The sequence below is a fragment of the Talaromyces rugulosus genome, chromosome I, assembly GCF_013368755.1.
Source record: "Talaromyces rugulosus chromosome I, complete sequence".
Lineage (NCBI taxonomy): Eukaryota > Fungi > Ascomycota > Eurotiomycetes > Eurotiales > Trichocomaceae > Talaromyces > Talaromyces rugulosus.
Window position 1 is genome coordinate 2,265,587 of NC_049561.1, and position 25,117 is coordinate 2,290,703.

The window sequence follows — 25,117 nt, forward strand, 5'->3', positions numbered from 1 at the left end:
AGTCTGTGACGTCGCAAGACACATCGCAAAAGCTACTAAAGCTTTCCGGGAAGATGCGGGCGTCTCAGTTCATGCTTGGAGGTGCCAGTTGCTTGTATTCTTCTGGGCTAGCCGGGGAGATCGGACTGTGAAAGCGTGTTGTTATAATTAGCAGCGGCTGGAACGGGCGCCACTTGGCTGCTGTGTGGGGAAGAGGGCCGGATAAGCAAAATGCAGAGACAACAGATGCGGTTGGCGCAGAAAAGAAAGCATACAGAATAAACAGCACTGGATATGACAAGACGACAAGACGAGGTACGACGCAGCGAGAGGGAGAAAAGGAAGAGGCCAGTCACGGGGTGGCCGTGGCGGCGGTGTTCTGGGGCGGCCGGTCCAGTGGTCCTCGGCCCCTGAGTGGGCCATTACGACGCTCGTTGTGACGATTTACGTTTACTATTATTAAGTGACTCCGGATATTATTATTGCACATGCGACTGCAAACACAACGCATTCCGAGTCCAGACCGGCGCGGAGGCAATAGACCCTGTATACTATACAGGGCGCGCAGGACTAGTGCGAAAACAGCCATCGACCATCCCTTGTCTTCCACCTGGCATGTGGTGTCCATTGATCGTCGGGGAGGGAGAATTGCTGCAACAAGTACAGTCGATCCGCCCGGAGATATGCACCTCGTCGCATTGTCGGTGGCCAGTGGTCACCGCTGGGCATATTGATTGTTGGTAGACTGCTAAATATGAAATATGCTTAAGATGGCGCTAACCCGCACAACAGTAGCGCCACCGTGGCTAGTGCGGAGTCACGTGATATGAAACTCCTTAATTTTCGTGAAGATGACACGTGACCTTTCAGCATCGCGAAATGTTTTTTGCGCAGACACAACGCGCTGCAGGTGCTAGCACAAGGCGATAAATGTCGTTTGATTTCAGGGCACTGTTGATAGACACGGTTTCTACTGCATCGTAGTCGTTTTTGAGACACAGCTGCCTGGCACTGTATTCAAATGCAGCTAGTACGTACTGGCACATCATAGTATGACAGAACAGCTTCGGCATAAAAGAGCTGCCTAATGCCGGCAATAGGCCTCAATTATTCGTAATAAAATAAAATACCATTCGATACAAGAAGACAAAGCAAAACAACATATATTCCTCTTCCACCTTGGCGTGCCGTGTCCGTTTGCACAGGCCACGCTGGGTCGCGCCTGCCCAAACCTCGATCAACCTCCTCCGTCTTGGAAACGTCAAAGACGCGCATCCGGCTTTTTCTTCTCCCACCCCCATCTCGCCTCACGCCCGCTACGAATCCCGCCCTGCCATATGTCGCAATAGTATCCTCGCATCCAGAGAAAAAGAAAGAGCTGGAGTTGGTCGCATTTGGATGAGCCATTCCTGGGGCTGGCAGTCCCACCGCCGTCGCCATGGATTTGCGCAGCATGTTGAACAGCGATGCGAGACCCCGTTCGCCGCCGCAACAGACATCGCCTGCTCGCCAGAACTCTGACCCGCTGAATCCTGTTGAATATGCAAGACCGAACGATGCTCAGACGCCCGGTTCATCGTACCAGCCAGGCTATTACTCGCGTCCGCCTCAACCTCCTCCTTTGCAGCCACCTCGCCAGTCCCCCGTCGCATCGACCGCATACCCTTCCCTCCAGTCGCCCTACCAATACAACTCAACCTCATCAGTCAGTGGAGGACCGCCGCCGCATCATGCCCAGAGCCCGTCCCAGTCGTATCCTCCTCCGTCGCGAGACCCTCACCCGGTCACCCCAGCCAGTCCCGCGGTGTACGCCCAGCCGCCTCTTGCTTCACCATACACACCTCAGTCAGCACCGCCAGTTCAGCACCAGCAAAAGCAACAGCAGTCTTACTTCTCCCACCACCAGGGTACCCAACATGTCCAGTACCCCCCCGGTCCTCCATCCAGGTCCAGTCACTCGTCCCACGCGAGTGAAAGTCCTCATCAACAATCTTTCCCGCCGCAGCAACACCAATTCTCGCCTCCTCCACAGCGCTCTCAACCTGGAACACCCCTAGGCCCGCCTTCTGCGCCCCTCCATCGTCCTTCTTCTCAGTCCGTCCAGCTGCAGCCAACAGGGGAACACCGTCACTCTCACCCCATGGACTCGCGCGCCTCACAAGATCTCCAAGGCCCGGAGATTCAAATGAGAGATTCGTCGCCCAGCCACCAGATCGTCTCGCCATCGCAGAGAGAACCAAGGCTACCAGATCAGTCACAAACAAGTCAATACCCTTCAGAGTCAGACAGAGAAAGGAGTGTCAGCGTTAGCCCGAAAACGATTGTCTCCCGCCAGAGTCTTTCACAAGACCAAGGGACCACACCTCATCGCACAAGCACAGATGAAGATCGCTGGAGAGACAGTCCTCCGGCTCATCAGTCTTACAACGGCCCTTCCGCAGAATCCTTGAAACAGCAATCTCTCACACCTCAACTAGCATTTTCTCAGCCTCAGGCGATGCAGACAAGCAGCTCTCCCTTGGTTCGACATACCCCGTCTCGTGAGACTTCGGCCGCGCCTTCTCGACCGGTGAAATCTGAGGTAGTCAGTCGACCCTCAAGCTCACTAGGCCGGCCAACAAAGCGAAAGAAAATCAGATATGATGAGCCCCCGATATACGCTAGGAAGGCAACCAGAATGGGAGCAAAAGGCCCAGTGTTACCAAGCCCGCGACCCCCAATCCCAAAACATGCTTCTGCTAGGTTCTCATTACGAGAAAATTCGCCATCTACTCTGGCCGATGCTCCACCGTCTACATCGACACCAACGCCGGTCAAGCCGCCTGTTAACGGTGCCACGCCGCCAAATGGCCGTGTCGTTGCTACCGCACCCCCGGAACCTTCACACGGTGCACTAGGTCCTTGGGAGCCTTCAATCACGGGGAAAATACCCTATGAAGAAGTTACAAAATCCATTTGTGATTTCTTGTTCAAAGAAGTAGTACTACGAAAGGATCTTGCCGCCGGGGCTGCCGGAGCGGCGGCGACTGGGTCAATGGCTACGTTAGAGATCGAAGCAAAATTAGGTAGACTCGTGGACAAGGATCGAGGAGAGCGTCTTCGACTACCGATCATGACAGAGTGCATAATCCACAGAGAAGGTTCTGGTTTTCGAACAGCATTTGAAAGCTCTATGAGTTTAGTGAGTATCCTTTCCCCTGAAAACTAAACCCTGTTCTAACAGTTTCAAGGCACAACACCGCGCTATGAATACGTTTCTAAACGATGCTGTAAAAGCTTCAATGCCCCAACCGGGATCTCCTAGGATTCCACTATCCTATGCACACAAAAGAGAACGTGATACATTTTACGAGATATCAGCAAACGAACTTCCACCAGTCATCCAGCACCATCTCCACCCTCGACATAAGCCTAAAGTACGAGTGACTACAGACCAAAAGACAGGTGAACTGCTCGCCAAGATAGTCAAATGCCGACTAGCCGATTTGGACGTTTATAGTCCTTCGACCTGTGTGGACTGGCGAATTTCAGTCAATATCGAAATGAACTTTGATGGAGATATACGGCATCTCCAGGTCTCAGATGGTGGCGGTGCTCGTGGCAGAGGAGGGGTTGATAGAGTCAAAGATCGCATGAGTTATCGCCATCTGGCGTATCAGATTGATCTTACCCAAGTCGGCATGGCAGAGGTCAGTAATTCGCGGCAATCTTATTTTCTTTTGACTAACAAACCATCTAGGGACCCTCCAAGAATGATTTTGAGCATGAACTCGAAGTGGAAATCTCCGCCGCCGAGCTTCGACGACAGGGCAACCTGGTCATGAGTAGGGACGACTCGAATCAATACGAAGATCTTGTCAAGGGATTCGTGGACAATATTCGCATTCTTGCTCGAGCTATTCCTAACGCATGATAATCGCATTTTTTCTCTCTCTCTATTAACCTTTCGTTACGCAATTTTACTGGCGCATTTGAGAAGGAAAGCAACAACCGATTAAAAATGGATTTCTTTGATTTTTTTTAGACTTATCCTTGGTCACGAGTTTTTGGGCAGAGACGGTTCAAAGGAAGAAGAGTCGGATTTATGAGCGATTTTACGTTTTTTTTTTTTTTATGTTTTCCCCCCTTTTTTTCAGTATTCATTGTTCGGGCTGCATGTTCTCAGTCGAACACATCTCAGGGGTTCTTTCTTTTCATTTTGCAAAGAAGAGGGGGAACAAGAAGGGAGGGTTTACTATTTAATGTTTATCCGAGGGCCTGCTTCACGCCTCTTTCTCTACTGTTTAGTGCTTAGTCTTTTTTTCTCTTTTATTGTTGCACTATTATTCATCATGGAGCAAGTCAAGTCTGATTCGGGTTTTATGGCCAAAATTATTTGGCTATCTATTTTTGTACTGGGCGAAATAGATAGCTGATGGTTTTGGTCTTTGGTTTTATTTGTTTATTACTAGGTTCATAGGGTAAAATATGTATATATATTACTGTCTTTTTCAATGTTCTAATTTCTCCTGACCTAAGTGCTATATATATATATATTTTAAAGGATTTTTTTCCCGCCATATCCATGTCAACATCAATTGATTGACTACAACATTTGGGATCTTTGGACTGGTCCTGTTCTACCTTGAAATCAACATTGAATTGATTAGATGTTGTAGATTCAACGATTCTGACTATACAGTGGTGTATATGTATGGAGTGTATTAATGATAGGAGATCCGAAATGTATCAATACTTTTCATTTTTTGTGTGGATTCTATATATATTTAATTAATTCCGTTTTTGTCCTTCTCTCGAATATTCTTATCATATATTCATAGAAACTCCTGAATTGCTGTAGCAACACCCTGAGGATCTTCAAAAATGTGCCAGTGACCCACCTCCTTCAGGACCACAGGGGGCAACGAATTCGGAATCCGACCGGAATATGTAGTGCATAAACTTGGAGGGCTGACTTTATCTTCATCGCCAGTAATAATTAAGGTCTTGCATGGGACGGACTCGAGTACTAATGCCTTGCTTCCAGCAAGTGCAGTGCAAGCTTTGGCATAAGATTCAGGCTCTGTTCCAAACAAGCTAAGCCGGATTGCTGTGAGTCCAATAGTACCCTTTGTGCGGCGTGAGGTGCCAGATTCAGCGACACTATCAAGTACTGCGATTATGCCCCTTTTACGAACAAGAGTAGCACGGTCGTTGAATGCGTTTACTGCAGGTTCTGGGAGCGGATTGGGAGGTGGACCAAGCAAGACCAATCTTTTCACTTGGTCAGGGTGCTGGATAACAAATCTTAGTGCCACAAGACACCCCATGGAATGAGCGACTAGCGTTGTATCTGAAGATGAAGAGAGATTTGCTATCTCAAAGATGCCCGCCAAGTCATCCGCCAAAGAGTCAATAGTTATAGATGATAACGGAGAAGTTGGTGAGAGTCCATGGCCCTCTAAATCCGCCAGGTGTAACTTGTGTGATTTTTTCAGACCGAGAGCGTTGATGAGAGGCGTATAGAACTCCATAGACCCGCCTAGCCCATGAACAAACACGATCGATGAAGAAGAAGACTCTGCACCCTCTGTTTTCTGATACAGATGCTTCCCATGGACTTCTGTGAGAGAATTTTCGGTAATGGTTTTTGATGTGTTGGTTTGCGGAAGAGCCAAATCATTTGGCACAGCTGCTAATGAAAGACCAGGCTTGGGTCGAATGATGGTATTTTTCAGGGAGCCCAAACCTGTGACAGTCACTTCGACCTCATCGCCTGGGTTGAGAAAGACAGGGGGGTTCTGTCCAAATCCGACGCCAGCAGGCTATATTTCTTTTTGTCAGCATGAAACTTGTAGATAAATAAATAAATATATATATATAGAATAGTAGCGCACCGTTCCTGTGGCAATCACATCTCCCGGCTGAAGCGTAATTCCTTCGGAAAGGACCTCAATAAGAGTGGGAATAGAGAAAATTAGATCCTTGGTGGTTGCACTCTGTCTATTTTGCCCGTTTACAAAGGTCTCAACCCGGAGAATGTCGGGAAGATGGTTTGCAGGAACAGCAATAGGCCCCTATAGTAGTAATCATTCTCGTCAGTCTGTAGAACAAAATAAAGAAAGAAATATATTGACCCAAGCATACCATAGGGCAGTAAGTATCTCCGGATTTTCCAATAAAGAACTGTTTATGATCGCGCTGTCGCTCTCTGGCGGTCACATCATTGATGATAGTGTAGCCCCATACATGTTCCATAGCATTTTCCTTGCAAATGCCTAAACCAGCTTTGCCTATAATCACACCTAGCTCACCTTCGTAGTCCAAGGTTTGTGTAAAAGACGGGTATAGAGCGATGGGGTGGCCATGACCGACGATGGATGTCGATCGCTTGGTGAACAGGACAGGATGCGTGGGCTGATCAACTTTATCAGAGCTGTCATACCCGGACTTGTTAAATTCAACGGCGTGCTCTGCATAATTCTTGCCCACAGCAAGAATATCGCGGCCACTGATAGGTGGAAGAATCTGGGTTGATGTGAAATTGATTGGGGTTCCTGTTGCCTTAATACGACTCGGACCTGCGACAATCACCTGGTAAAGATCCTGTAACGGCGCGCCAGAAGCAAAGGAAAGTGGCTGGATGGTATTGCTGTCTCGATCTAGGTGACCGATGCGAGGTACTCCTAGTTCTGGGTCCCGAAAGGCAATGTAGTTTGTGAGAGAAGTTGTCATGATTAGAAGGAACTGAAGTCACAGTTGATGCTTGAAAGAAGAAATCAATTGATTAATAACGATCAAATTGATGTCAATAGGCCTGGCTTGAATATATATGCCAGATATTTATTTGTCTTCCAACGTCTTTTAAAGTTCCCCGCCAATTTCGCCATCTCCGAATGTTTCCCCGTTCACATTTTGATGTTTCCGAGTCCTCGCCGCGCATCTCCGCGAATTTCAATGTTGGTCAAGGCTGCTTGCTATAGACATACATGTAGCAATACCAATTGATATTTATTGCAATGCCAAAAAAAAACAAGAGGATATGAAAATAGGATTAATTATTTGTGTTAACATTGAATAGTGATAATATTATTAATGTTCAAAATGCTCCATTTACACTATAGCATGCAGGCCGGTACGTATCAATTGATATCAAAAGTGGTGCGACTTCCATAGCTGGCGAAAGATACCAGGCTTCTCCTCGTAAGGATTCGGCACACCGATAGTTATTCCTACTATGAACTTTTCGCCATAAAGATCTAGTGTCTTTTTACTATGAATCTTGTGGAATTGCCCTATGGGCATGATTCGGGTTAGTGATATGTTATCAAGGGAAATAAAGCATGGCTAACACTCACAGGAACATGACTTTCCGGCAAAGTGTTTCAAAGGCATTGCCCCTCCAGGATGCTCCGTGGAGAAATCGGTAACGTCGTAGACAATGTCATCGATTACTAACCCTATAGCTTATGTTAAATGGATGTTATAGAACAGTTATTGGGGAGCCAGACAAAGTAAAGAGCCATTTTCGCCATTAGCCTTGGCAACTGCGTCCGCAGAAATAAATGGCAATTTGCGTGAACTCAAACTATGAAGGCGTTTTTCATCATGATAATGTGTATGAGAGAAAGGAAGACGAAAATGATGGTGTTTGTCGTGGCCAGGCACAGCGTTGCTCTCGTGAGATTCGCGTTCAGAGTTCACTCGACTTTTTTTCTCCGGGCCAGCGTACTCAATATGAGAAGATAAAGACTCTGTATGATGCTGCTTCGAAGGGGTTATTAGCCCGAATCTTGGCGTTTGCTGAATTTGAAAATCCATAATATCCGAGTGCGAATGTGTGAGATCTGAAAGTTTGGATAGTTCTTGTACTTGAAGGGAAGGTTGTGTCATCATCTTGCCTCGTGAGGTTAAAACAGAACATTTCACTGAGAAGGTGGAAACCTATAATTTTAGCTTTTTCTATTTTCGATCCCCCGGATTTGCTCAATCGACACCTGGAGTCATCTCCGATGTCTCCGACGTCCGCTGAACCCCGATACGATCTGCTTACCCCCGCGTAAGGAACAAGCCATTTGACGCTTACACCGGATTTTCACGCGGAGTTTCCCCTTACAGGCCTAAAACTGACTAACAGGATATGAAAGCAGCCGCTTTGACTGCGGGGAGATCTGTTTATGCAGGATCTGGGGTACCCGAGAATTGACTATAAAAATGAAGGCAATGCTGCCGCCGTTTGCCTCCCTTGCCATCTTGGTCTCTTTCACTCAGAAACAAAATCAGAGGATCGTTTTATAAATCAGGAATACCAGGGTATACATGGCTCCCAACAGCACGATGACAGCTGTACCATATTGTAGCCAAGTCCACGGCTCTTCAAAGCCATTGCGCCCCGGGAGAACCATGGATGACTGGGGGTCTCCTCTTCCAACTCGCAAGGCTACTCCTTATGGAGATGTTCGCTTTGATACGGCGTTGCAGCCTCGTGCTCATCGCATGGTTGGTACGTTTACGAAGCATTTGCCAAGTGATTTGCCAAGCTTAATCGTATATCAGAAACATCATCCGACTCAAAAATACTGTTTCTCAATGTCCGAATGTTAGTTTTTACCAAATATTTTTCAGGTTTGGCTACCTAGCTCATATCAAATAGACTCGATTCCACAGGGACCGAGCCCTACACTGGAGATGTTTATGTTGAAGGTAGGAAGCTCTCTAGACAAGGATTAATTAATTTACATTCTCATCAATGCCTTAGGGGAGCGGATTCGATACGTCGGAACTGTTCCTGAAGTTGAAAAGCTACAAAGTGATTCTTCCGTTGGAGTGATCTATGGAAACGGTCGAACTCTGATGTCTGGCTTGGGTGATGCCCATACGCATTTGACATGGAATGGATCTGCTCTTGGTAGGTCTCAAAGTATCACCACTCTGCAAGCGGTTTAATTTAATACAATCATAATAGATAATCTTGGCGAAATCGGTGTTGAAGAGCATACCATTGCGACTGCTAAGTCTGCCATGGTATATTTGGATTCCGGATATACCATGTGAGATTACACATACTACTAACGCGATGGAAATCACTGACTAAAGGAAACTCAGGTGTTACGGTGCGGCTTCTGCAAAAGATCGTCTGGACTGTGTTATCCGGGATGCGATCAACCAGGGAAGTATCCCTGGACCTCGTTATTTAGCCAATGGAAAGGAGATTGCTCGCCGAGGAGGAGAACTTACCCCAGGAATTACAGCATTTGCCGATGGTATGATCCAAACAAGCCATCCATATGATTTATGTACAATAGTAACTCATTCATTCCGTCAAAAGGCCCCCTTGAAATGCGTGAAGTTATCCGACATCATGCCGATCTTGGTGTGGATCAGATCAAGTTGAGCATGTCGGGAGAAGAAGTAAAACCCCCCCCCTTCCCCTCTCAACTACAAATTATTCATTTGCTAATGCACGAAATCAGATTCTAGGAGACCGCGCTGCCGAAGATTGCTTTTTTGATGAGACTGAAACAGCAGCGTGCGTCGATGAAGCTCACCGTCATGGACTCAGAGTATGCTCTCACGCTCGGGCTAGGGACTCGGTTGCTCAATGTGTTAAATATGGTGTTGACATCATTTACCATGGAAGCTATATTGACGAGGCTACAATGGACGAGCTCGAGAAAAATAAGCATCACCATATTGTTGCTCCTGCTCTGAATTGGCTATACGCGACTACCTATGAAGCCGGTCCTTTCGGTTACTCTTTCAACAAAGCCGAGCAGGACGGGTACAAGAAAGAATTGGAAATAGCTATCAAAGCTTGCAAAGAAATGCATCAGAGAGGAATTACTGTTCTACCGTACGGTGACCCTTTTTTATTTCTTCTATTAACTTATCGGCCTTCCTCAGTTCATTAACAATAACTTACAGAGGAGGAGATTATGGGTTTGCTTGGACACCACATGGAACTTATGCTCGAGACCTAGAGCACTTTGTGAAGTTACTTGAATTCACCCCGATGGAAGCCATCATTGCGGCTACTTCTGGTGTTGGAAAGCTGTTCATGCAAGAACATGAGCTAGGCAAAGTTTTGCCCGGTTACTACGCGGACATGATTCTCGTTGATGGCAATCCTTTAGAGGATATTACCATCTTCCAGGACCATAGTAAGCTGAATGTCATCATTATCAATGGCAGGATCCACAAAGCATCTCCAAAGGACTTTCATCTGTCAAGTGGTGCGCTAGAGCAGCCGGCTTCTAAGCCAAATAACAACCTCAGCAACTACATTGCTTATCTTGACGAATCGCAATCTCCACGTATCGGCCATCTTGATTTCGACAGCTCTATGATTACGCCGTTGGTGATGCTTTCAGGTGCCCCAGTCACCTCCCTTTACCAAGTCATTGAACTGCAAAACAACCTGGTCGCTTATGGTGAGAAAATTTCCCTTTCAAACGTCACTGTCCAAGCCCCTATCAATGACCGGGACATTTTGGCTGTCGGTAAAAATTATGTTGATCATGCTGTCGAATTCAACCGCAGCGGTTATGACTCGAGTGATAAATCTGATCAACGTGAGAATATAATCAACCCCTTCGGTCATGTTGTAGAAACTAACTATGTTGATAGCAACACACCCGGTAATATTTACCAAGCGCTCCACTAGCATTATTGCCTGTGGCGATGAAATTTATCCTCACCCCAACTTCACTGGTACTCTTGACTACGAAGGCGAGATTGGTGTCATTGTCGGAAAACTTGGCTTCCAAGTCGCCGAGAAAGACGCTATGGATTATGTATGGGGATTTACAATCATCAATGACGTTACTGCTCGCGAGAGGCAGAGAGACCATAAGCAATTCTATATTGGGAAATCTCCTGATACTTTCTGTCCCATGGGCCCGGTTGCTGTTCCAGCAGCCCAGCTCCCTAAAACGCTTCGAATCCAGACCTTTGTCAACGGAGAAAAGCGCCAAGAGGCATCGACGAATGACCTTATATTCTCTATTGCAAAGCTTATAAAAACAGTTTCAGAGGCAAATACTATTAGGCCCGGCGATATAATTGCTACTGGCACTCCTGCTGGCGTAGGTTTTGGTCAGAGCCCGCCCAAGTTCCTGAAACCCGGAGACAGAGGTAGGTCCATCCATACTTACTCCTACATAGAATTTTTCTTCTGACAAATTCTTCTTTTGCTACAGTTGAGATATCTGTCACTGGACTTGGAAATCTCCAAAACACCATCGGAAGTTCAACGTCAGAGAACGCAGTTGTCAAACGTGTTTCTTTAGAATCTCACCTCGCCGATCTCAACCTTGAGAACACAGCTGGCGGAGCTGGGCTTCTAAAACTTGGTATGAAGCAAGTCAATGTGCGTAGGATTGGACATGGGACAAAGACAGCTGTTTTTGTTCACGGGCTTGGTGCATCTAGCGAATACTTCACGCCTATAATAAGAAGCGGAGACTTTGAAGACCGCTACACAAGCTACATCTACGACCTTGAGGGTCATGGACTGACACCAACAAACATTGCGTCGACTGTAACAATTGACAGTCTCGCCCAAGATCTGGAAAACGTTGTTGAATATACTGGAGCCTCTAGAATCACGATATTTGCCCATTCTTTGGGCTGCTTGATCGCTCTGGCTTTCTGTACTCGCAAATTGTCCAAAATCGACGGCCTAGTTTTGATGGGCCCCCCTCCATGTCCTCTTCCAGAAGCCTCGAAATACGCCATGGAAAAGCGCGCTGCGGCTGTCCGAGAGAAAGGCATGGCCGAATCAGGAACTGCTGATGCTGTTGGTGACGCCGGCACTTCCTCCACCACGAAAATGTATCAACCTGTTGCATACGCGGCCGTACGAGCATCCCTCCTAGCAACCAGCCCCGAGGGATATGCAAAAGCTTGCACAGCACTTGCCAGCATAACCTCTCCTATGGAAGCTGAAAGACTGGCCATCCCAATTCTGCTCATGACCGGCGACGAAGACAAAACATCACCCGTCGAGGTTGTAACTGCTCTACATGAGAAATTCCCCAACTCCCGTATGGAAGTTTTACATCGTACTGGCCATTGGCACGTGTACGAGAATGTCGATGCTGTCAACCGCTATATCCGATCATTTGTTTGACTAGACGATGGCGAAGAGGAGGAATTATATATGTACTATGGTGAAAAGCACCAGTTGTCGCCATCGTCTTCGAAGAGGTTTTTATTTTATTTTCTTACTTTAACTATTTTTCTTTTCTTTCTGAGGTCAATCCTGTATGTCTTTGTGCAACAGTATAATGTTCGCGATCTGGGGTATATAGTCACTCGCTATTTGTATGCTTTGTTCTAATTGACCCAGTGATATTATTATTTCAAATGTTATCATTTAGGTGCTCCATTACTAAGAAGTGTAGTTTCAAATGCTATTGGTATGTATCTGGGTCGATGTCTTGATCGTTCGCAACAGTGTAGTCAAAATTTAAAACTTAGTGTAAGGTTATTTTCAGGTAAAAGTACATTTTTTTTGGTGGATATATCTTCAGTTAAAATCATAAACTATCATGAGATAATGCACTACTTTTAACGGATAGCGAGATGGATTAAGATTTTTTTGGTTACTTCTCACCTTTTTTCCCTTCTTTTTTCTTCTCTCATTTTTTTCAAGTCACTCAGCCCAAGGAAATCCAGAAGGCAGTAGCCAATTCTCCGAGGGTATATCTCTAATGATAGTTTCCAACTGTGGAAATGAACCGCAGATATTTGAAAATGTGTCATCTGGCGAAGGGGTTGGAGGCATTGCAAAAAGGGACTCTCCAAGAGAATTCTGCTCAAACCCTGCTGCCATCTGGGTCTGTAAACATTGTTCCAAAACAGCCAATGCTTTAGCACACGTCTCATTCACGCTTGAATTCTCCCTGAAGATATTCATACATGCGTTGACTGCTGTTTGAATGGCTAACTTTGATGTAGGAGAGATATTGCCCTTGGCCATGATAACTAGCAGGGTGGTCATGGCGAGAAAAGCTTGGAAAGAACCAAAACCATATATATACCAGCGGTAAGGCTTCAGATGAGGGTTGTGATGGAAACTCTCAAAGTTGGAGAGTATTTTCATGGCGGAATCATTGCACCGTTGGCGGCTTTCGTGAATGTGTGCTTGAGTAGGCTCGAGTGGAGAGGCAGATTCAATTGTGCCTAGATAAGGCCGATGCAAGAGAAGTGAAAGATGATGAGTGTAATTGTTGACGATGTAGAAATGGGCAACATGATAGAAGGGTAGACTCGGCACATCTTCGAAGAGAGCCATGTGTTTCTTCACTTCCACAGCTAACTGTTCGTCCAACTTCATTACCAATTGTCGAGATGGAAAGGGGGTAGAGGAAGAAAGGCGGCATATATCAAATGCAAGATTGTACAATTTGAATTTGGAGAGAATATAAGACATTTGGGTCAGTTTTTGTTGCTGTTTCGGTTGTAAGGAACCACTGGTTGCATCCAGCAATTCTTCGTCATTCACATTAGCAGGAAGGAGAACATCTGCGCGTACACTGAACGGCATGATATTACCAAAATTTGTACTCTGAATCGTATACAGCATCATGAGTCCAGCCCAGCAACGTCGACGCTCCTCCGCCTCAATAATACCTACACCTAATTTCGCCGGATCCACCGAACATCCAATCGCTATAGCAATGTGCAAAGCGGATCCTAGGAGGGACCAAATTGACCCGCCTGCGTGACTCATGGCGTAAACTAAAAGGACCAGAGACTGAAGAGTACAGAGATTGTGCTGGCTCAGAAAATCATCCGCAAATAGACATCTCATGGCAGCTGATCGATAGTGGGATGCTAGACCTCGTGCATTAATGGCACCTAAAGCAGTTCCTTGCCCGATCTCGGTGACCAAAGGGTTATGTTCATCCAATGAGGTGATGGCGAGAGAGAATATCACGAACAGCAAAGCGAGGAATGAGATTGGCGTTGACTGGGGTGCTCGTCTGAAATCGCGATATTTGGCTTCGAATGTAGGTTCATGGAGGATATGGAATAGTGGAGAAAACACATTCAGGAATATTTCTTTTAATTTGTCGCAATTCTCGAATGCAGGCAGAGAGCCAAGCAGGTCCTGTTGAGCAGGAGAGAAAGCAAAACCAGCAAGGGGGCTACACGTCGGCTCCTGCATTAATTCGAGCACGACCCCGTCTCCCACTCGGTTATATGGAATACATCGCACATGTTTAGAAGTCGAAGTCAACAGTCTACCGGTAGGAGAAACTTTGATGCTGGTATCATCCTGTGTGTCATCCTTTTCAGTTGGTTCTGCCTGGACAGAAAGTGGAGATAGCGTGTCTCGTCCTTGCTCAAGCGAAGTCTGTGTGATGCTTATATTTCGTTTGAGAAGTGCATTGAGGTCGGAGATATGCTTCAAAAGCTCACTATTCTGAGCAATTGTGCGTGGGAGAGACTCGCGTTTGAATGTGCAAGTTGTTGCATATCCGCGACGAACACAGGTCTCACAAGGAGCCCGGTCGTCTACGCCCGAACAGCGGATTTTCCGCCGTCGACAGTTCTCGCAGCTGACTGGTAGTCTCCGTGATAACGACGACGATGATGACGATGCCATTTCTTGATCTGGCAGTATCGATTGATGTTGTAGCTTCTAGAATCCGGGGAGGCAAAAAAGGATGCGGGGAAAGCAGCACATTTCTCGGGGTGGGCCGCTTTTGTCCGCATAGCCCGATGGCACTACACAACATCTGAATGATCCTCAAAGTATAATCAACGTTCAATCTTTGGTTCGACAAATAGCCTCTTCAATTCTATACCCATATGTTACGTAGCTACAGTGATCACCGGGCGGAAGCTCCGCCGTGGCTTCGTTCTGCTGTGTGATGTGATGGGATATCAATTGATTTCTCACCAAGTCTCGGAAAAGAGCTAGAACATGAATAAACTATAAGTAGAGTCAATTCCCTTTACTTCAATCTTCTTGGGTTTTCACAATCAAGCTTCAAACACTCAAATCAACAGTCTTCCATCATGTCGGACGCAGTAGATCAAGCTTACAAGCATCACCCGGAACATCTGGAAAGGCAGCGTACTGCTGGGGGGCATGTGAATGACAGATCTCAGCCTGGCCTCCCCATAATTCATCGAACCCTTGCGAGCCCTGCGCCCTTGGGGCTGTTATCTTTTGCGACTGGTGAGTTATACTGGAACGGACCTCTTAATGAAAAAAAAAGTCTTATTTAGACGATAGGAATCTTTCTCATTTCTGCCTTGGGACTTGGAGCGCGTTCAATCACCGTGCCAAATATTCTCATTGGAGTATTGATGTTCTTCGGGGGTGCTTGCCAATTTCTGGCAGGGGTCATGGAGTTTCTGACTGGCAATACTGCAAGTATCAAGCAAAGACCATTCGCCCAGACTGTTGCATACTAACTACCGGGAAAGTTCGGGGCTACATTGTTCCCCTCGTATTCTGCGTTCAACTTTTCCTACGCAATGATATACCTACCAGGGACAGGAATTATGGCAGCATACACCGATCCGCAGACCGGGACAGTTGGGCCCGAGTTTAAACAGGCGTTAGCAATCTACATATGGGCGTGGTTCATCCTGACTGTTCTTTTCTCGATTGCGGCCATGCGATCCTCCTGGGTCTTGTTCTTGGACTTAGCTGCCTTATGCATATGTCTCATGTTACTCGCCTCTGGCAACATGGTAGGTAATGAGGGGTTGCTTAAGGCTGGATATTCCTTCGGTCTTGTTGTAGCTTTTCTTTCCTGTAAGTCGATTCTTTCCCCGACGAGCTGTGAGGCGATACTAACTGCCTCTATAGACTGGGCTGGATGTGCTGGACTGTGGGCAGGGAACACAACGCCCATAGACCTTCCAACCTTTTCCATGTACAAAGATGTTTAAAGGTTCACATGTTAATCTAACTCGGAGTAACAAATTGATATAGATTAGTTACACACGATAATTTCGCAACAATGGCTATATGTGCAGGTGGTAGGCTATGAAATTCTTACATAAACTAATGTATATATTTTAAACGAATTTATATCTTGTAAACGATAGTTGTGTCTAAGTAATACTTTATCAAAGTAGGGATCGGAGACGTCGGAAATACCGGAAACGTCGGAGATATCCTTTCGCCTTCCGTTTTCTCCGAGGTCTCCGACAGTTTTCCCATTACAACTACATGACTACTAGGACGTCTCCGATTTCTTACTCACAGCAGACGTGGTCATGACCGACGAAATTCGAGAAACTCGGACTCCTGATACCGCCGGGTCACCGCATGCTACATGCGACAGCAAGCCCAAACGACCCCTTCACAAGCGTCGTCCGCGAAAGCCCGTCAACTGTGGACCATGCCGACTCTCCAAATTGAAGTGTGACCGGCAGCACCCCTGTGCTTCATGCAAGCGACGAGACTGTGTTGAAGCCTGTACTTATCGCCGGGACCAACTCAATTCTCCAGCTGAATTGGGGCTTAATGCTCGGACTACAATTTCAATAGCTTCTCCGGTGCAGCAACAAACCCCGGTCAGGAACCCAGTAGATCCAGAATTTAGCAGTCTCCTTTCCAATCCTATTCAAATTAGGAGCAATTTGGCCCAGAATCGCCCGAATGACACGCATGGTCAATGGGACGCCCTCCTGCAACGTCCGATGGACCAGACGGGCCAATCTGCTGGCAGCCCAAATGACCCTTTCTCTTCCCCTGCGACACTTTACTTCCCATTTTCTCTTGGGCCAACAGTATCGCGCAATGAGATACTGGCACTTTTGCCTCCGCCTCACTGCTGTGACTATCTTGTCACAGAATACTTCACTCGGCTGTCTCCATTGTTCCATATTCTCCATGGACCAACATTTAAAAAGCAGTATAATACCTTTCGCCAAAGCTCCTCACACACCGATATTTCCTGGGTAGCGCTGCTCTTTGCCATATGCTCGGCCACCATGAACACAATAGAAAGTGACGACGCTATGTTGGTTGAGCTATGGCCAGATACTTCACGCCCCCTTGACACCTCAAACATTGCCTATCGATTTCGTACAGCTGCCATGGTCTGCCTCTCTCAAGACCAATTTATGATTCGCCACAACCTCAGCACTTTGGAAACCCTTCTGCTACTCATCTATACTATAAGTAATCACGAGGGTGCTGAACGTTCGTGGACTTTGCTAGGTAAGACTTGGTACCTTGGAAACCCCCTAGATCTTTTTTTGGAGATAGACTGAGAGATACACACAGGGCTGACACTAAATATCGGAATTGCACTTAAATGCAATGTTGGGCCCGACACCCAGAAAATGAGCTGCGTGGATGCCGAACGTCGACGTCGTTGCTGGGCCGGCATTCTGCTGCTCCACACATATCAAGCCACTTTTTTTCGAGATATAGATATGTCTTCTTTACTGAACATCGATGCCACGATGCCGGCCGATGTAAACGACCACGATATCAAGGAGGATATTATTCTCCCGCCATCTAGCCAACCAACACAGATGTCTGTCATGAGATTCAAAATCCAGATGTTTTTGTTATCCTCTAAGATATGCCGCCATTTGGCGAGTACTTCAAAATATGATGAAACTGTACTCAGTCTTTTCGACAGCCAAGTCGCCGAAGAACAACGCCAGTGGGACTCGATATTTCTTTTGGATGGGTCACCGAGCTTGCTAGACCCTTCAAGCTATGCGCATTGGTGCATTTTACAACTATACGCTCACCAGCTATACCTCCTCCTTCATCGTCCCTTTTGCAAACCCCGTGGCCCATGCTTCCGATCAGCCTCCAGGGCAAAGTGCATGATCTCCGGCGCTGCCTTGCTCGATGTCCACCGGCAATTCTGCGACCTACCCCGCCTCAGACACTACAGGTGGCTGTTATCTGGACTGACGAGCTCTTATGCCATTCATGGAGCGATCGCTCTGGCATCTTGCCTGCTCGATGAACCTGACATTGTTGATTTATCGCCGTATAGTGCCGACTTTGATGCAGCTGTGACACGCATTGATCGGCTGCAAGGGAAAAGCGAGGTCTGTGCTAAGGCTCATCCAATCCTCAGCCATATTGGGTGTGTTACTATGTTCCGCCGCTTGTTTCTCAGAGGAACATCGCTAACAGTCTTTTATTTTATTGCAGGGCATTGCTTTCAACAAAACAGTCTCATTTATCAGAAATGATGAATATGGATTTTGGGAGTGCTTTTGATGATTGGATTGATGGTGTGCAATGGATGAATCCTGAGTCTATTGATTGGGTAAAACTTTCTTCTTTTTTTCTTTCTTTCTTTTGAAAGTTTCAGCTGTCGACTAACTCAGTACCGTTACAGACCTTCTGGGATAGTATTTTGGCCGATGACCCAAGCTGATATCAGCCACGTGTGTGTTATCATAGACTCTTGACTTAATCTAATATGACTCGGGAAAACTTGTGTTGCACAAGGTCATAGACATTTTTCTCTCTCCTGAGAAGCAAGATGGACAGGCACCAGAATGAGAAATATCAATCGATGGTATTCGACAATTGGTATTTAAGCTACGTAAATCGGGTGACCCGTCTCACTCACTCTCACTCTCTCCTCTTGACATTCATCAATGAGGACATTTGGGTGTTATGTAGCGATTGTACCTGTTGAGATCAAGATTGAAATTGAACTTTGAACGCCAAATTGAGAAACATCAATTACTAGCTTTGGCGGGTCTCTTTGTGCTGTCTTCTTCTACATGTATGATGTCCACTTCACTTCTAGAAAATGGAAATGTTATATGTAATAAGTACTTTAAAAATTGAAGTTAAAGTGGTATTGATTTTGATCAAGAGGGGAAAAAATACATGTGTTCTAGTTATGCAGAGTAGTGGTAGTAGGTAGTAGTAAAAGAACAAATTACAAGGATTTTCAGTGATGTATATGTGAACTGGTGATTGTGTCTCACAATAATCATTCCGAATCATCTAGATACGTCGGATTATCATCGCCGGTAGCACCAGGTGTAGCAGCCATGGCCGGAGTAGGAGCGTCGTGCGGTGGACCTCCCCCATAAGCACCGGGCGTTGGTGCATTCAATGCTCCAGGAGTAGGCGCATTATCTGACCAGCGCGGAGTCGCAGCTGAACCTGAAGCGCCGGGGGTGGGCGCAGTCGGATACGCGCCGGGCGTAGGTGCTGAATAGTCGCCGCCGGGGGTGGGTGCATCGTAGGCCTTGCTGGCCGATGAGCCACTGCCGGTCCAAGCAGGTGTGCGTCCACCACCGCCGCCTGAACCGGAGCCCCATGCTGGAGTGCGAGAGCCTGATGCGAAGGAGTCGAAACCACTGCTGCCCGCGCTCGAGTCGTAGGGAGTCCGGGCTCCGCTGTTCCATGCTGGTGTGCGTCCTCCGCCCATACCGCCACCGTAGGCTGTAGCTCCGCCGTAAGATGTAGCTCCACCGTAGGATGTGCGTGATCCGTCGGCTTTCCAAGCTGGTGTTCGTGAGCCGCTGCCGGAAGAGCCACCCCAAGCAGGAGCTATTAGGGATGTTAGTATGCAATAATCAGATATTTTGGAGACAATATATTCTTACTTCTGGAAGACAACGACCCGGTCCATGCAGGAGTTCTTGAGTCCATGGACGCCATCGGAGTTCGTGAGCCAGACCAACCTGCGTCTCTGGGGGGACCTCCAGCTCCACCCGGTGCACGAGGACGTCCACCACGGTTCATATCAATTGTTTGTCCGGTGACAGGGCTGTAACAAAAGATTAGCACAGAACCATGTTAATAGAATGTAGATTGTAAGCTTACTCCTTCACAACGACACTACCTCGCGGAATCATTACTTTGCTTCCCTTGGTGTGTAGTTCAACTCGCACCAGGTCTTCTGTGGTTTCTCTCACGATACCGATAAGACCTTTGTAACTGCCTTTCGTAATACCAACAGTCTTGTCAACCAGGCGATCACGTCCACCTGTTCTAGGTGGCGGCATAGCAGAGCCTTGGGGTGGCCGCTGCATTATGGCCGGGTTCATCCGCGAGAGGTCAGGGCCGGTAGAGCGGCCTCCCTTGGCCGACACTGTGACGACATTCGAGGTGCGAACCACAATGACACCGGTGTTTTCGGTCTGAGTTTTATTGTGCAAGAAAAGGAATGATCGATGAATGTGCATGATGACTCCGCTTCGCTGTTCGCCGTACATCTCGCGCACTGTGTCGCCATGGCGAATCTCTGCACCGTTGCGATCTGTAGCTACAGCATCCTTTCGTATCGAAATCTTAGAGGCGATTCTCGATGGTAGGACATTGCGCACGGAGCCATTTTGATCGATAACACGGAGTGACTCCCGGTCGACCTGAATAATACATGCAACAGTGATAGCACTACCAATATGTTAGTAAATCGAGTTTCGACGTCAAGCAGCTGTTTACTTACTCAAGTTGCACCAGGTCATGCACATCAAACGTTCCAAGCTTGCCATCAACGCCAGACTCGGTTGAGAGCCGCAGGTCTTTGCTGAAAACAGTGATTTCCTCCATGCTCATGTCACTGAGGATAGTGACGCTGTCGCCATTGATTTGCACCACCATACCCAGCTCGTCTTGGTAACGGCTACCACCAATGACTTTGACATGATCACCCTCTCGGAATGTCTTTCGTAGTGTTTTGACTGGCGCATCTATTCTTTGTCCTTTCATATCGCCTTCTGTGACCTCCAGCGTAATGATATCGTTACGTGTTGCGACAGTACGACCGATTATGCCCTGTTGCTCGCCCTTGTACACTTCAACCATATCGCCAGGGCGGTATGCGTCCTCGCTAACCGTGTTCTTCAGCGTATTGGCCAGTGATGCCAGGTCGAGATTGGCGGCACCATCTTCAGATCCACGAGCAAACATGGTAACTTCTTCCAATCGAGGGTTCACATTTGTTGTGATCAGATGTTGGATCTTCATCTCTTTGACAAGGAAACCATCAACATAGGTATCCCCTAGGTAGTTCCATGACTTTCCGCTCAAGTTGGAAGTACCAACCAGATGCCTGCCATGCTTCTTGCTCGCTTCCGCCTCGCTGAAGAGACGTTGTGGAGGCCGAGCAGCAGAATTATTCGCAGCGCCGAACCTCTTCCGCTTAGCATCAACAGGCGCTTGGTGATCTTCATTGAGTCCGTAGTCAAGACGAGGAATAAGGCGGACGGTGACTTCGAGGCCGTTGGTTTCGACTTCTTCGATCTGAGCAAGATCGTTCTGGTATTTACCACGCTTGACCCTCACCCAGTCACCCGGATTGAGCTCTGCAGACTTTTTGACCCGCAGAAGATCCGGCATTTCCTTGACAGGCACCAATATCATTTTCGTTTTTGGGTAAATGTCCAACAGGCCGTCAAGGGCCTCTAGAACCTCAGCTTGTCTCCGAGCCTCAATGTAGACAAAACCACTCATAGTCTTTCCTCGTTCAAATGCTGAAATAATCTTGACTCCGTGTCGGGTACCGGGAGGACGTTGTTCGATACGTTTCTGGATACTAAACACGGCCTCTTTCTCCTTGCCAGGCTTGCAACGGACACCCCAAATACTAGGGTCGTCCACACTGGGCAAAAGAAGTCTCTTGGGCACCACAAGAGAATCCGTGGCAGCCATGCGGTTACGTCCATATCTTTCTTTCAGAGCGGCGGCTTGCTTCTCGGCATCCATATTGGCTTCAAGCTCTCGTTGGCGATCCAATTGTCTGTGTCTGCCGTCATCTAGTTCGGCGCCAACTGGTAGGGCATCTAGGTCGTCGGGGTGTGCTTCAGCGCCAAATCCATCTCCCATATCGTCCTCTTCGTCTTCGGCTTCTTCATCATCGTCGTCGACACCAGCTTCTTCTTCGAAGAAAGCATTCACGCCACCCCGCCTTCTGCGCTTCTTGGGCCGACCCTAAAACATTTTATGTTAGCCAGCTGCATTAGTACGAAAACAGTCTCTAAAAAGGAAAGTAACCTACCGTAACAGCATCTTCATCATCTTCGTCTTCTTCCTCTTCCTCTTCCTCCTCTTCCCCTGCAACACCTTCCCCTTCCTCTTCTTCCTCTTCTTCCCCGCCATTCTCAGCATCGGCGCCTTCATCTTCTTCATCAGCGTGACCGTTAGCCACATTCTCGCGACCGCGCTGGCGACTAGGGGCGGTCGGTTCCTCATCAGACTCAACAGGGGGGGCTGGGTTAAAGTCTTCCTCCTCATCGTCAGACCCAAAATCCTGGTTGAGCACGTTGTTCGACATGGTTGCGATTCGTAGTGTGGCGATTCAATAAAGAAAAAAAAAACAAATTTGATGGGATGAGCACGGCGTGAGTTGACTTTTGGGCAACCTCGAAATTAAACAACGAAAATAGTTGCACTGTCGAGTGTTGTTGGTGTACGGTCGAAAAAAGGACGCGTGTGAAAAGTAAAGTGAAACAAGTAAGCGCAAGTAAATGCGACTTGAAACCGTAAAGTTCGAAATTCAGCGATAGATTTGATTATTGTCGATCCTTTGTTCAAAGTCCTCGCGGAGGATCGTTGATTAGGGAAGGCCACTCAATTCGTTGGACAGCCAGCGAGAGACTCGCTCTTTCTGGAGTGGAAAGTTGGTATAAAATTACCGATCTGACCAGAAAGTCTCCCTTCAACAACTGCAATGAAGTGAGGAACAGTGTTGTCAATGATCGTGCGTGGCGAGAGCCGAGATCTGGCGGAATCAAAAGCTCAGCCTGAGCTGCGCGAGACTAAGACCGCTCGGGTGCGCTTGTGGTCGGTGTCGCCGGCCCTGGAGTATACCAAAAAGCGGCAGCCAATCAGAGTCATTTTTGCAGACATGTTATTAATTTTCAGTGAATGAAAACGTTATTGAAACTTTTAATATGCATGCAGACAACGTCAAATGAGTCGGAAATGGGAAGATCACTTATGGAACCTTTCGGTCTCGAACAATCCGCCATTTATAGGCGCCAAGTCTTGCTACTATTGAGTTGAACACATTTGAGTATTAGTACTAACATTAAGTCAAGAATACGAGTGTATTTAGTCAAAGTCAAGTATATATACATCAGTTTATATCATCTAATAAGATATATAGCAAAAGCGAGAACAGTTCAAACAAGTTCGAAGGCGCGGTCTCATGCATCAATCCTGAAAGGCAAAAAGGAACCAAAAAGAAAATTATACAAAAAGGCTAAGAGGGTATCGAGAAGAGACTCTACAACTTCATGCCGAACATTTGGTGAACTCTCAAGCTCTGACGCATGCTGAGATCAAGCATGATCTCCTCACTACCACCGGGGATAGCATAAGCGCGAACATCACGGTAGAGACGCTCGACCTTGCCACCCTGGCCACCACGGCTGTAACTAAGTCCGCCAAAGATCTGACTGGCTTCACGAGCGCAGAACTCAAAGGTCTTGGTGGACTGGGCCTTGAGACCAGCAATGGGACCGCCCATCTTCAGCATAGCCTCGGTCTCGTCCATGGACTGAGCCTGGTAGATGACATTCTCGAGCCAGTTCGTGGCAGCCTCGATTTGACGAGCCATATCTGCAAGCTTCAGGCGGATGACCGGGTGGTCAATGAGTTTCTTGCCAAAGGTGCGACGCTTGTTGGCGTATTTGACGGATTGTTCGTAGCAGACACGGGAGAATCGCACACACTGAATGATGATACCGATACGTTCGTGGTTGAAGTTCATCATGATGACTGTAGACATAAAATTAGCGTACCTTAAAAGTATAATATTTTCATTCGAGACATACCCTTGAACCCTTGGTTCTCCTTGCCAATCAGGTTCTCAACGGGAACCTTGGTGTCCTCGAAATTGATGTAGGTAGTACCACTGCTCCAGACACCCTGGCAGTCCATACGACGAGTGCTGACACCGCCGTTCTCTCGCTCGATGAGGAGGACACTGATACCGTTCATGCCCTGGTCACTAGTGCGGACAGCAACGGTGAAGTAGTCGGACCAGATACCATTCGTGATCCACTTCTTCTCACCGTTGACAATGTAGTGCTTGCCATCTTCACTGAGTTTGGCCTCGCAGGTCAAGTTGGCCACGTCACTGCCTGCATCAGGCTCCGTGATAGCAAGGCAAATGCGCTTGTCTCCAGCCAAGATGCCGGGCAGGATTCGGTCGAGCAAAGGCTTCTTGCCAAACTTGACGAGAGGCGGGCATCCGATACCGAAGCCACCGATCAAGTTCCAGACAAGACCACCGCTGGCAGCACGCGACAGCTCATCGGTGACAATGAGTTCGTGGTAGTGATCCCACTTCTCCGGGGGAACCGACTGCACACGAGCGTTGGTGTATTCAGTTGGGAAATTGACACCCAGAAGACCGGCAAGGTAGCCCCGTTCGCCCATCTGCTTGTAGATGCTATCCGGCACCTTTTTGTTCTCCTCCCATTCTGTAACGTATGGCTCAATCTCGGCGTCAACCCATGAGCGAACTTCGTCACGAAGGGCAGCGTGTGTCTCGTTGTAATAGGGAGAGTGGTGCTATCAAGCAGTCATTGTTAGCTAAAAACTCGCCCAAAAAAAAGTGTTTGTCCAAGACAACTTACGCCTTGGTACCACGATGGGTCAGCGAACGGAATGAGATCCCCGTAAGGATCCAACGGCCCCTCCGACTTGGCCGGCTGGGCATTCGAGGAAGCCGGGGCCTTTGGAGCAGCAGGTTTGGGAGCAGGGGCTGGAGCAGCAGCCTTCTTGGAATCCAAAGAACCAATCTGCAGCTGGGCCTTGTACTTCTTTAGGATTCCTTCGTTGTGGTATTTCCAGAACTGCTTGGAGGCATCCTTGCCACCAACGCGCTGGAGGACTATTTGCGCGGAATTCAGTCAGTACCTGCAGTTCAAAAAATTACTACAAAAAGTAGTTGCAGGACTATAATTCTCGAGACTCACTTTTCTTTCCACCTAAAAAGTAGAGAAACATTAGCCTTGGGTTCCGGAGCGGGGAAAGAGGAGAGCGCGCGCGCATTTCGCAACTTACCTGGATGGTCATCTTGAAACTTGGTCAAGTCGTACACATCTTCGTCAATAACAACCCAGAGGCTATCGCCTTTGCTATGCGAAGCCACCTGGTCCTTGGAGAATGTTTGCGACATGTTGTTCGGTCGTGTATATGCAAACAGACTATACGGATAGAAAAAAAGAGGAAGCA

At 47.4% G+C, this 25,117-nt stretch overlaps 7 protein-coding genes across 7 annotated transcripts; 3 read left to right on the forward strand and 4 right to left on the reverse strand.

The window, feature by feature from the left end:
• Positions 1 to 1,417: 1,417 nt before the first annotated feature.
• TRUGW13939_00770 (uncharacterized protein) lies at positions 1,418 to 3,892 on the forward strand (the record flags this gene model as incomplete). The annotated part of the gene is made up of 3 exons (XM_035483976.1): positions 1,418 to 3,160; positions 3,210 to 3,668; positions 3,719 to 3,892. 3 exons carry the CDS (start codon positions 1,418 to 1,420, stop codon positions 3,890 to 3,892), a joined length of 2,376 nt encoding a protein of 791 aa, XP_035339869.1.
• Positions 3,893 to 4,793: 901 nt separating this feature from the next.
• Positions 4,794 to 6,693, reverse strand: TRUGW13939_00771 (uncharacterized protein; the record flags this gene model as incomplete). Its single annotated transcript, XM_035483977.1, has 3 exons — positions 4,794 to 5,783; positions 5,856 to 6,035; positions 6,106 to 6,693. The coding sequence occupies 3 exons, from the start codon at positions 6,691 to 6,693 to the stop codon at positions 4,794 to 4,796; spliced, it is 1,758 nt and encodes a 585-aa protein (XP_035339870.1).
• A 1,668-nt stretch (positions 6,694 to 8,361) lies between these two features.
• On the forward strand, positions 8,362 to 12,088 carry TRUGW13939_00772 (uncharacterized protein; the record flags this gene model as incomplete). Its single annotated transcript, XM_035483978.1, has 11 exons — positions 8,362 to 8,461; positions 8,515 to 8,557; positions 8,612 to 8,661; positions 8,717 to 8,866; positions 8,924 to 9,008; positions 9,064 to 9,221; positions 9,287 to 9,369; positions 9,432 to 9,811; positions 9,883 to 10,529; positions 10,585 to 11,091; positions 11,157 to 12,088. The coding sequence occupies 11 exons, from the start codon at positions 8,362 to 8,364 to the stop codon at positions 12,086 to 12,088; spliced, it is 3,135 nt and encodes a 1,044-aa protein (XP_035339871.1).
• A 525-nt stretch (positions 12,089 to 12,613) lies between these two features.
• Positions 12,614 to 14,572, reverse strand: TRUGW13939_00773 (uncharacterized protein; the record flags this gene model as incomplete). Its single annotated transcript, XM_035483979.1, has 1 exon — positions 12,614 to 14,572. The coding sequence occupies one exon, from the start codon at positions 14,570 to 14,572 to the stop codon at positions 12,614 to 12,616; it is 1,959 nt and encodes a 652-aa protein (XP_035339872.1).
• A 416-nt stretch (positions 14,573 to 14,988) lies between these two features.
• On the forward strand, positions 14,989 to 15,873 carry TRUGW13939_00774 (uncharacterized protein; the record flags this gene model as incomplete). The annotated part of the gene is made up of 4 exons (XM_035483980.1): positions 14,989 to 15,151; positions 15,209 to 15,378; positions 15,403 to 15,736; positions 15,791 to 15,873. 4 exons carry the CDS (start codon positions 14,989 to 14,991, stop codon positions 15,871 to 15,873), a joined length of 750 nt encoding a protein of 249 aa, XP_035339873.1.
• A 3,038-nt stretch (positions 15,874 to 18,911) lies between these two features.
• On the reverse strand, positions 18,912 to 22,205 carry TRUGW13939_00775 (uncharacterized protein; the record flags this gene model as incomplete). The annotated part of the gene is made up of 5 exons (XM_035483981.1): positions 18,912 to 19,477; positions 19,534 to 19,697; positions 19,754 to 20,326; positions 20,379 to 21,862; positions 21,930 to 22,205. The coding sequence occupies 5 exons, from the start codon at positions 22,203 to 22,205 to the stop codon at positions 18,912 to 18,914; spliced, it is 3,063 nt and encodes a 1,020-aa protein (XP_035339874.1).
• A 954-nt stretch (positions 22,206 to 23,159) lies between these two features.
• TRUGW13939_00776 (uncharacterized protein) lies at positions 23,160 to 25,061 on the reverse strand (the record flags this gene model as incomplete). The annotated part of the gene is made up of 5 exons (XM_035483982.1): positions 23,160 to 23,653; positions 23,710 to 24,451; positions 24,517 to 24,773; positions 24,859 to 24,870; positions 24,947 to 25,061. 5 exons carry the CDS (start codon positions 25,059 to 25,061, stop codon positions 23,160 to 23,162), a joined length of 1,620 nt encoding a protein of 539 aa, XP_035339875.1.
• Between the last annotated feature and the right edge of the window lie 56 nt (positions 25,062 to 25,117).